Here is an 11908-nt window from a genome sequence, read left to right as displayed (position 1 = left end):
AAACTGTCCAGTGATTCCCTGGAAATCATGAAACCATCTGGTTTGAATCAGCTATCCTCACTTCTTTGAGCTTAAGGGATCCACATCTCTAAGCTGAATATAGCAAAATTAGGTAAGGAGGGAAGAGAGGATGAAACCAGCTGTAATTTACACTGCTCAGCTCAAGGTTGTCAGATTTGGCCAGTGGAAGAGGTAGCTTTGAGCTGCAATCTCAGATTAAGGCCATGGACCTAGGTCTGCTTTCCTGTCAAACTGAAAGAACGGAGCTGTAGAAGTCAGCAAACCACTTGGATAAATCCCCAAATTCCCCCAGCTCTTCAGCACTCAAGTAGTCCAAGAAACACTGTAGAAAGAGTTTATGATAAGTTCACTTTTACTCCAGCTTTTTCCCACTGTCATGTCAAACCAAAAATAAACCTGCCAGCTTCTCTGAGCTGTGATCAAATATTCTGTAAGCTGCCTGTGTATCTCAGCAGTGAAAATCTAAACCAAGCATCTTAGTGAAAGAACAATTTTTGTACAGTGTTTTCTAAGATAATCAACATTTCAGCAAGTTGGTGTTGAACAAGTGTAGTAATAATGTTTAATATTTCAAAGCAAATGAGACATGCAGGGTGTTAAATGGTAATGAAAGTCAAAGCAATGCAGTTACAGCTTCCCTGGGAGGTTTCAGAAAGCTCCTCCCAGCTGCTGGCTGTATTTAGAGGTGAAGTAAAATAATTTGAGTAATCCAGAAACTTTTGAAGTGTCTTGCCTGGAAGGCCAATGTTACATGTGTGACATCAAGACTCCTCTTTCTCTCAAGGCAGATTTTTCCCCTCTCCTGTTCATTGCACCTGGATTTTGCCACTAGGCAGGATGAGCATGTCTTCTTCCAACCTGCCCAGATCATTTCACACACACCACACACACAAAATTCTTGCTGTTTTCTCACAGATTTCCTTCTGAAGAGATCAGTCTCCCTTATTCCTCTTTGTTTCAACTTATTTATTTGTGTGCCACTACCTGTTTTCTTTGTCAAAAAGAAGTCAACAGTCCATGAGCAACAAAAGTGCTTGGTCAAATATAATCTCTGCCCTCTGCTTGGTACAACCAGGGCAAGAAATCACAAGAAGGCATGACAGAACAGAGCTTGCAGTTTGGCTGAATCAGAAGGAACTGAAGCCCCAGTGGCTTTTATTTTGAGCCCTTTCTTTTGCAGGGATTCTGTACTAGGCATTAAAATCACCTCCCATCCCTGGCAGGTGTGGCTGATGGGATGCCATGGCAGCCAGCAGGGTACAGGTTCTAAATGACAAAATAAAATACCATACAGGTTCTAAATGCCTCAAAAGTAGTCATTCATCACCAAAAACTCACACCCAATGCCCGCAAATGGGTGTTTCCACTTTGTGCTGAGCCCAACAGGACCTAAACCACAAGTCTATTGAGTTGGATTCAATGATTCTTGTGAGTTCCTTCCAACTTGACCTGTTCTGTGATTCTGTGATGCAACATCTGCAGCAGGAGATGTCACCAGTGGTGCTGGTCTCCATCACTGTGTGACCCTCACCTCCAACACTGGGACTCCAGTTGGGGACCACAGGTGCTCATTAGCTGAAGGGTGACATGGGCAAAGCCCAGAAAGTCAAACTGAGACAACTCTTCTGCTTTGTCACCTTTCAGAGGCAAGTCCTGCTCTCCTGATGATGTGTGGTGTGAAAGGGGACACCAGGTCACCACCAGCACAGGGTGATTGGTCAGCTCCAAGTTGGGAAGGTCACCATCTGGGCAAAAAGCCCTTTAGCTTGTCTCTGAGCCCTGTTGTTTCAGTACTAAAGACTCTGGAGCAATTTGTTGTATCATATAAGGGGCCATCAGAGGTGGAACCATATGGGACAAAAGCTCAAGCTCTCCTTACCTCCTCTCTTAAATTTCAAAGAGAATTTTCAGGTCTTGTTTCTGTTCCTCTGGCTTGTTAAAAGAAAGTGGGTTTAGAGCAAAGACTCCCCAGTTTAGTGTTTCTTATGCTCTGCATTTGAACTATGTAAATATTAGAGGTGCAGATGGGTGTGCCAACAGTTCTGGTAGCAAAAAGTAATACAAGAAAAGGTAGAACAAGAGGACCTGCTGCCTAAAACTGCTATATATGAGATGTCAGCCTTGTGGAAATGGCAAGGAAACAAGTAAAACTGGAATAAGAATGGGAAAGAGCTGAAGGTCCCACAGAAATGGGGCAAATTGCTCTTATCTCAGCAGCCTGGAGCCCTCATGATCTCAGAGTTTTCTCATCTCTTAATGCAAGCCAGCAAACTGTTCTCCCTGGTAAAAAATAAGATTTGGCTGTATGGCAAAAGGAAGATTTTTCCATTTCTGTTCATTTTCAGCGCTCCATCTGGGCACAGCCTCTGCATTCTTGACTTTGCCAGAGACTTTGCTGCAGTGGTGCCAAAGCCAGGCACTGTGGATGCCCTAAAGCCAAAGGTGACCCCACTCCCCAGGCCACAGCCACCCCAGCCTAGGTAAGGCATCATCTGTTCTTATTTAATTTCAAGGAGCCAGAGAGGCTCTCTTGAGCACCTCAGTCATATTCCTCACAATGGAGATACATTTCTAAAATAACCACCTGGCTCCCTGAGTTTTCGCTCCTCATTCATTGAACATCCCACAGATGAGCACATCCATTCTCCAAGAACATCCTTTTCTGCTCAAACTTCTTTCTCCTCATCAAACCCTCTGCTTGGTGCCACCAGGAGATGTGATCACAAACCCTTGGATGTGGACATGGCATCTCTGCACTGAGAAAAGGATGAAATGCAGAACAGTTTTGCCTAAGTTGAACACATTTTGGCTTCCCAGTTAACACCACATCTGGATTTATGCCAGACTGAAGTTACAATACATGTAGACATTACTCACAAGAGGCAAGGCCAATGCTTGAAAATAACCTCAAAGTTACTGGCAGAACAAAGCCTATTTTTTCCAAAAAAATGACTTTGCTAAACACATTTGTGTTAGGTGAATTTGGAGACCATGCATGGAAGTCACAGAGGCCTCTCTCAAGTTTTGACTCCACGATGAATTGCGTTCCTCCTCCTCCTCCTTTGGCTTCAGTATGTAGTTTCCCTTGTGACCTGGCTGGAAAATGTGTGGTTGCTGGAGATGCTGTTGGATTTCCTGGTGAAGGCCAGTCGTTTCTTCTTCTTCCTCCATGGCAGGCACAGGATGGTGAGTGTGGAGAGGAAGATCTGGCGGAAGTTTGCCGACACCAAGTTGTAGAGGATGGGGTTGATTGCTGAGCTGACGTAGAAGAGGACGTTTGTCAGCATGTAGAAGTAGTGGTAGAAGTTGTAAAGGAAACTGGAAGAACAGACGAAAGAGAAAAATCTGAGTGTGAAGAGCTCAAATTCACAAAGGTGAGAAAAACATGAGCTGCTTTCCAGCTAACCTTCCTAGGCTGCAAACGTGAGCTTACCAGAGGTGCCTGGGCCACCACAACCCACTACATCTCCAACTGGAACTGGTCAAACATGGACCAGATGCCTCCATGAAGATATTGCCCCACTCACCAGCAGTTAGAGGCTTATTTAAGCCCTGCATCCAGACAAGATATTTACCTCATGCACTCATTTTCCTTTGGAAGTAGTCATTCTGGAACCCGAGGAGCCAGATGGAAATTCACTTCTGTGTCATACATACACATTAGCTTGACTTTTTTGGCTGCAGTTCTGATCTACAGAGGTTGCAGAAGAGCCAAACTCCAGGAACAGATGCATCTCTCTCCTCCCTCTGGCAGTGAGAGCAGCATCAGCTCATTCAATGGGTCCCTGGGTTGGGATTTGTCCATAACGTGGGACAGCATTTCCTGTTCTGGGGGCAAACTGATGATAGCATGCTTCTGAAACACATCCTAACCACCACAATTTAATGTTTTCAACTAGAACTGGTTGAAAATGTTTTATTATCTTTTATGCTTTTAGATATATCTTTCCTTGGGCCAACTAAGAACAACAGCCCTGAGCTGGTAAAGCATTTATAAACACCACGGGTCTCATTTTCAGGAAGATGTCCCTCAGAATCATTTATCTTGGTGAAAATTGCAGATCTTTTTTCTAGTCTGAGCAGTGTCTTTACAAAAGATAAATAGAGGAGTGCTGGACTGTGTTGCCCATCCCTCCACACCCCCTCAGCACTGCCAAGGGCTGCATGGCCCATCCAGTCCTTACAAGCAGAGTTTCTCTGTGTAGTTATGAAGAATTAATATTGCAAAAATTTCTCTTATTCAGGGGCAAGGTACATGTGTTTATAAATGAACATGCCAAGCTGCTGCAAACTCTTGGTTAGCCACCAGACTGATAGTTCACTATCATTTTGTAAATTCAGTGTTTTCCTAAAATTAATCATGGTTTTAAAAAGAAGAAAAAATATTATGTGAACACAGCCACAATGCATAAATTCCCACTAACTGCAGACAGACTTCTCTACCCCTCTTGCTCAAAGCAAGTGCAGTCATTACATAATTGAACAGTGCCTTAAGTGCTTTTCATATAGGAAAGCAAAGAAAAAACAAGAATTTGTCCCAGTGTGTGCCTAGAGCTGTGTTTTCATGAGTGAAGATAGATGTTGGATTTTACTGTGGTTGGATCCACAATCCCATTCAGTAGACTGCTATATCCTAATTTATTATATTTTGAGTCTGGAATTGAGAGAATTTAATTTATTTATTGTTGTTCTGCTTTTTGGCATTGTAGATTTTTCTTTCCTTTCCCTTGAAAGAAACAGGCCTGGTCTCAGGGAGAGCAGGGGTGTAACACCATGGGAGGAGACACAAGACAGCATCCCTTGGCATCTCAGCCTTCCTCAGTGTGTGTCCCCAGACAGCATTAGCTCTTAATGACATATTTAAAAATAATAATTAGTTTTGTGGCTGCTTTGCTGGAGAGCCTAGCCTGGTGCCTCAGAAAGGAGCAGGGGGTGCCTTGGCACATCTGCGAGCAGCGTCCGTGCAATTATCCCGGAATTCTCTGACAATCTGGGCATTTCCTAATCAGCAGCAACTGCTGGCATTTCATTTTGATCCACTCTCTGCAAAACCCAGTAAATAACCTGGCCCAGCCTCAGTAAGTAGCACAGCCATTCCCCCACCTGTGTCATCTCCCCTGTCAGAGAGGAAATGTGGCCTCATGGAGCTAAATTGTGTGCTGACAGGAGCTGCTGCATCTTAGGGCTGGGGATCAATATCTCTGCACAGAGACTGAAATCCACTCTGGGTGTACCAACCTCCCTGTCCAAATGTCATTTCATCAAGGGCTGCCAGACTGAAGCCTGTGCTTGCAGCCCTAAGGAGAAGGAGGGGCTGATGGTACCTTTTGGTTCAAAATAATGCTTCCTGAGGGATTTAGGTAAAACAAAATTCTTAATTTGCCTGGCAAACACTGAGACATCCAAAAGAAAAAAACAAAACAAAACAGCAATTAGGTTGGATTTAGGTAAAACAAAAACTCTTAATTTGCCTGGCAAACACTGAGACATCCAAAAGACAAACCAAAACAGCAATTTGGTTTTTGTGATGGAGTTCGCAGGGGTCTAAGGATGAGGGAAGAGATGAGGATTTGACTCCATGTTTCAGAAGGCTTGATTCATTATTTTATGATATATATTATATTAAAACCATACTAAAAGAATAGAAGAAAGGATTTCATCAGAAGGCTAGCTAAGAATAGCAAAAGAATGAATGATAACAAAGGCTTGTGACTGACCGAGACAGTCTGGACAGCTGGGCTGTGATTGGCCATTAATTAGAAACAACCACATGAGACCAATCACAGATGCACCTGTCGCATTCCACAGCAGCAGATAACCATTGTTTACATTTTGTTCCTGAGGCCTCTCAGCTTCTCAGGAGGAAAACTCCTAAGGAAAGGATTTTTCATAAAACATGTCTATGACAGGTTTTGAGACTTGAACCCCTTGGCTGGAGAACATCTTTGTTCCCAGATCCCCACCTCCATCTCCACACCTGGGGGTGCCCTGGAATCCCCAGCCCAGCCTGAGCCCCCAGCCTGTCCTGGCATGGGGGGACCATGTCCCCAAATTGTGACTCACTCTGTCCAGTGGCTGGAGGGGACATAGCAGAACATGAGGCGCCGTATGTGGTAAGGGAGCCAGCAGACCACGAAGGCAATCACCACAGCACCTGCAAGGCAGGAAAAGAGCCTTAACTTTGTGAGCAGCTCTCCATCAGGCTGAAAAAGGGACCTGTCTGCTTGGGTTTAATTGCTGTAACTGTTTTCCTGCAGCCCCACTTGTTCTTGTGTTGCTGTAGTGCAAAGAATTGATAACCCTGAGGGACAAGCAGCCTGCAAATGTCTGTAAAAACAAGCAAAACAGAAGTAATGGAGAACAGCACTAAGCACTGGGGCAGGGACATGAGGAACAGAAGGTACAGATGAAGGACTGGCCATGCCTGGCTCCTGGCTCAAAGGAAACTCTGTTTGCATCTGAATTTCACGCCCTTGTGGCACAGGGTTTTTGTCCATGGTATTCACAGAGACAGCTGGTGTATGTTTTCCATCCAGGTAGACAGGGAGCCAGGGCCACTCTAATCCCATTAGTTTGTTACTACTGGAGCCACTGGCCACAGTGCTGAGCATCATTAAACTGCTCTTTCTAGTGGCAGGGCTCATCCTTTTGTTCTACATTTGTGCCATACCTGAGATTACAATGTGTTTGGGTCTGGACTTTGTTATAATAAAAATGATCAATTAAAGGGTAAGCAGAGAAAGACACTGTTGCTTTTTTCCTTTCCAGATTCTGAGGAATATCAGACAATGGAAAATAAAATGCAACAACTCTGAGGCATAAAAGTGCTGCTGATAGAGCGCAGTTGTCAGTCTGGATTAAAAAGCAGATCTATCAGGCAATCAAGAGAAAGATTTGTTTCTTTTGTAATATGTGTTTCAACTTCCGTATGGAGCAGCAGGATTCTGGCAGAATCCTAGCAGGAAATAAAGAAATCTCAGTTAAAACGTAACACAATAAAAGGCAAGAAGAAAATAAAAGCTAAATAAAATAATTAAGTTATTTTTGGTCCCAAATTTGCTCTACAGACAACAAGGGACACATCACTCATGTCCTTTATGTGACCTGTAAGGGGCTGGGAAGCAGCAAAGCTCTGCTCCAGAGTGAGGTACCACAAATGTGGATTTGGCATGTGGAGCCAAAGGCTGGGGGGTTTTCTGCCTTGGAGTTAAAAATATTTATGTGGATATGTCCCAAACCCAGACACTGTCATCCCAGAGGGACCAGGTTGTAGCTCAAGGAGATGTTTCCCTTGGATAATGCAGTCCAGGAGGAATAAGTCTGGCTGTGGCTGCATCTCCCCATCACTGATGCTTAGCTAAGAGGCACAGGAGAGCAGAAATTAGAAAATCCCTGGTGTCCAGCTCCCTACTCCCACCCTACTCCAACTCCATGAGCTCCCTCTCTCAAACACACAGCTAACAGTGGAGAAGGTTCTATTCCATGATGCATGACAGCATCTTCCAGGAATGCTGCAAAAGCCATTTATCCAATAAAGATTTAAGCAACTGAAGGGACGTGTTTTGGAAAGAAGGCTAGAGGGTCTGTTTTTATTCTCTTGTCCAAGTGAATTCATTTTTTCAAACTGTTTTTTTGGCCGCTCTCTGGCCACAGTGATCACAGATGTAACTCATCACTGCATAGCCTGCAGCCCTTCAGATGCCATCAAGTGAATGAATTTGACCTGTGTCTGATCCTTCCCTGAAGAGCTCTGATGGGACTTTGGCAGGAGAGCCCCTGCACGATGTGTGGCACAGGAGAGGTGGGGACATCCCCTGGGAGGTCGGTGGGAGCGTGGCTGCCTGCCTTGCTCCTTCACATTTCTACTTTTGGCCACCTCCAGAAATCCATTTCTCTGCTGGATGGGCCTTTGGTTTGCCCTGTCATTCTTCAGGAGATCCCTCCCAGGGGCTGCAGGAGAAGCAAAACTCTCCAGCCTCTCCTCCTGCATCCGTCAGCCTCGGGCTGAGGGGAACGAGCCAACACCACAGCTCCAGCCCATCTGCTCTCCCAGCGCCTGCACAGGATTAGCTGCACTTTCAGGCTGCAAAAGCAGCCTCCAAACACAGGTTCATTCAGGCACATCTTAATTTTTGCAGAAACCTCCACACTCTGGCACTTCTCAGCTGCTCACCCCTGTGTGCAGCTCTTTAGGAACGGCAGGATCCAGATTCTTTCCACAGCCAATTATAAGAATCTCACACATCTGCTTGTTAAATTTACCAACACGTTAAATCAAAGTGGTTTTCTCCTGGTAAATGATCTCTGCTTCTTCTGCTGCTCAGGCAATGCTGCGCCAAATAATATGGATCTATAGTAACAAAAACACAAATTGAGGGGAGTATCTGCTTAACATCAGCAATTAAGCGATCTGTGATAATTCTGTAATACCACACGCAATCACTCCGCAATTAAATCTCTATTAAACATGTGAAGTGCACTGGAGACACTTCTGGTCTGATTTGGAAGTCCCAGCTGGGTGACACACTGTGCAGTTCTGCGCTGCACAGATTAGGAGATCCCGACCTGAATTTGTCACCCTTAATCCGTATGTTTTCATTTTATCATACAAGGGATCAGGCAGATTTAGGGTGGCAATCCTGCCCTCTTGGCTCATCTCCCCTGGGAGGAATATGAAACATGAGACTGTGTTAACTTTCACCTAATAGAGAATGAAAATTCCCTTTTCTCCCAGATACCTGGTTCCTTCTCCTGTCAAAATGGTTGAGCTGTAAAACAAATCCTGGGCAAACCATCTGCCAAAATGAATTTTTATTGTTGTTATGAGCTCCTAGGATGTGTTCTTCATCATCAAAAGCTTGACACATGGGTTCCTTTGGTGGAGTAAGAAGGAGCAGATCAGCCTACTGGAGCTGAGCACTGCAGGGGAAGGGTTTGACTCAATATGTGATGGGGTCACTGTCCAGGATGGTGTTTGTGAGGTTGGAGATTTCCTGCCTTTATTTTTTGAACTAAAAATAAACCAGACACATCCCTCACTTCTAATTAATTCAATAAGGTTCTAATAGGAGCAGAGCTGCTCCATGAGCTTCTGATATTTCCCATAATTGAGCAAATGAAGTGCCAAACCTCAAGGCTGGGGAGTGGATGTGGGACCCCAGCAGGATGATCCCAGTGTGCCAGGGGTGTCAGGGAATGATCCTTTCACCAATGTATGCCCTCATTTCCCTTCTAAATCAAACTCCCAATTTAAATGCGCATTAAACCATGAATTATTACATCCTGTGTTTTTCTATTTTGTCCTATTATGGCTCTTTTCACTGTCTGTTTGAACTGCATGCCAAGGAAGAAGGGGAGAGGAAGGAGGAGTGGCAGAGGACGAGCCCTGGTTTGTTTTTCCTTCAGAAGTCCTGCAGAGAGAAACATCAAGTCTGACTGACATCTTTTTCATTGAGAGGAGATTTAAACTATGCCAGTCTCTACTCTCAGACTCAACTGGACATGGCAGCAATCCTGGAAGTTAAACTCCATTAAATCACACTGAGTGTTCTATTTTGCCTTGTGTGTACCCTGGGCTGAGGCTGGGGACTGCCCTGCCCCAGGAGCTCCTCTGGGTTAGCACATGCACAGGGAGGGCACCATGAGTAGGAAGGCCATGGTTTGGCTGGTTTGGCTGAGCTCAGGAGTGGGCTCAGGAGGGGTTTGCAGCCCCCATGCCCTGGTGGGGCCATGTGAGGTTCACAGTGACTCAGAGCCCTGGGACAGTGACGGGTGAGGAGCCACAGCCGCTGACTCACCCGGAGCTGCTGCGGCACAAAGCTGGGCTGGGCTGGGCTTGTGTTCCTCTTCCTCCTCCTCCTCCTCCAGCCCCTCTGGGATGCTGAGTCACAGCCCTGCAGCCTCGGGTGGCCCTGGGCGAGGGTATCCCTCTGTCCTGTCCTCCTTTCTCCAGGAGAGGCAGAAAAGGGATGCTATTCCTTCTTAAAACCACCCCTGCTGCTGCTAAGGCCTTCAGAGAGGCTCGGATCCATCTCCCCTTGATAGTTTTGTCCAGGCTATTTCAGCCAATTTATTTCTTTTTCTCTGCACTTGAAGGGGATCTGAGCCACATACAGATGTGGAGCAGCGCAGTGGAATTCCTGAGCAAAGGCAGGAGCTGTCTGGGGAGGTGTTGGCCCCCCTGAACAGCAGCTCTCAGCTTTTTCTGTGCTTCAGACTCATCCCAAACGCTGCCCAGGGGGTGCACACCCACCGGCTGGTACTAATGAGGTTTGAAAAAGGTTATCAGGGTGGTTTTTGGAGAAACAATCCTTGTAAATCCCAGTCTCCTGGGTTTTGTATACTTATTTAGTTTATGCCATTACAAGAGAAGCTCTCCCAAAGATCTGTTTGACCTGAGAGTGGTGAAAGCTGGGCCAGTGCAGGCACCGCTGGCACTGCCTCCTTAAACCTTGGGGTGCTGTTTATATTAACATGATGTTCTACCTGACAGGCTCCTGGCAATATTTATATCAGCAGGCCCCAAAGTAGGGGTTGAAGGAGCCCAGTAAAATTAAAACTACTTATGCTGGCATTTGGGTCATGAGGCTGTGGAATAAAGGATTTCCATAAAAGTCAGTAACAATCAGCAGGGTTTGGGGACCACCAGCATGAACCAGGAGTACTCAGGAGAGCAAAGAAGAAACTGGAAGTAACAGTGAGCTTGAGAAGTCCTCAGCTCCTTTAAACACCACAGAAAACACACAACATTTACTGGATACAATCCCCTAATTCTCCTGAATGTATGATCAAAAAAACCCCAAGTTCTTCTTTATTAGTGAAAGTGAGACAGCACAGAGAATGGAAAAACCTTTTGGCATTCAAAATCAACATATTTCACCCAGACTGTATTCTCCAGTCCTGATTTTTAATGGCTTCACATGACAGATTTGAAAATAGATGTGAATTCCTGCCCCAGCTCACGCCAGTGGTTAAATCATCCCCTGGCACCAGTTCCATCCATAAGGGGCAAGGCAGAAAATGCAGATTAAAGCTGGCCCAAGAACAGGCACTAGCAAGCAGCACAGCACTGCTGTCCCAGTGCACACTGGGGTCTCTTCCCAAGTTTCCTTCCAAGGTAATTATTCTTTTGTAAATTAGAGAAGAGGTTGCTTGATTCCATTTAAACGTCATTCGTGCCATTTCCCCTGGGGATGTCTGGATTTTTGGAGGAGAAGGAAGAAGAAAGGCAGAGAATTTCCTCTTTCAAAGGTAAAGAAGGGATCCCATTTTATCCTCACCACATTCAAGTCTCTTTCTATTTGGTGAGATCAGGTGTAACCCGAACTGCCTTCCTCTGCCGCCCTTTCTTCTTTCCCCTCCAGTTTTGAGTTTCACATATCCGTTGTTCCTCCCAGAACAGTTTCTGCTCATCAAAGGGACCCTGGAGCTGTATTCACTGCATGCTTCCACACTGACTGAAGCCCTGGCAAGACTTCATGTTCAGAATCACATTAGTTAACTTTTTAAACACTCACACTGTCACGGCTTAACACCTGGAAAATCTGCTTTCAGGGCATGGCCAAAGCTGGAGTTTCCTGCAGAGATGCAGCCACAAGAACCTGCAATTCCTTCAGGAATGCAGTGCCAGGCCAAGCAAAGGGAGAGGGGAAAAAAGAGACTCCCTGCCCCAAGAGGCACAGCCACCCCTGGTTTTTGCTCCTTGGAGGGTGTTTATAGAGCACTCTGATGCCCGTTTTATCTCACTTGGCAGGCTGCAAAGTAAACCTACAACTACAAACATCTCTGGGAAATATATACAATTGTTAAATGGGTAATTTATCCTCCCAAATTTCAGTGTGACACTTCAGCTGTTAAAATCAGCTTCTACTCAAGCTTAATGCCACAG

At 45.4% G+C, this 11908-nt stretch overlaps 1 protein-coding gene across 1 annotated transcript in view; it reads right to left on the bottom strand.

Moving 5' to 3' along the window:
• Window positions 1–464: 464 nt before the first annotated feature.
• The window catches only part of NTSR1 (neurotensin receptor 1), a 56479-nt gene continuing 45035 nt past the window's right edge, over window positions 465–11908 (bottom strand). The window contains exons 3-4 of the mRNA XM_030963338.1: window positions 6085–6175; window positions 465–3339 (exon numbers count right to left, since the gene is read on the bottom strand). Coding sequence (XP_030819198.1) covers window positions 3090–3339; window positions 6085–6175 — 341 coding nt within the window. The 3' untranslated portion in view covers window positions 465–3089. The remainder of the gene's footprint in view (window positions 3340–6084; window positions 6176–11908) is intronic.

Source organism: Camarhynchus parvulus, chromosome 20 (genome assembly GCF_901933205.1).
Source record: "Camarhynchus parvulus chromosome 20, STF_HiC, whole genome shotgun sequence".
NCBI classification, from domain to species: domain Eukaryota; kingdom Metazoa; phylum Chordata; class Aves; order Passeriformes; family Thraupidae; genus Camarhynchus; species Camarhynchus parvulus.
This window is presented reverse-complemented; position numbering and strand designations above follow the sequence as displayed.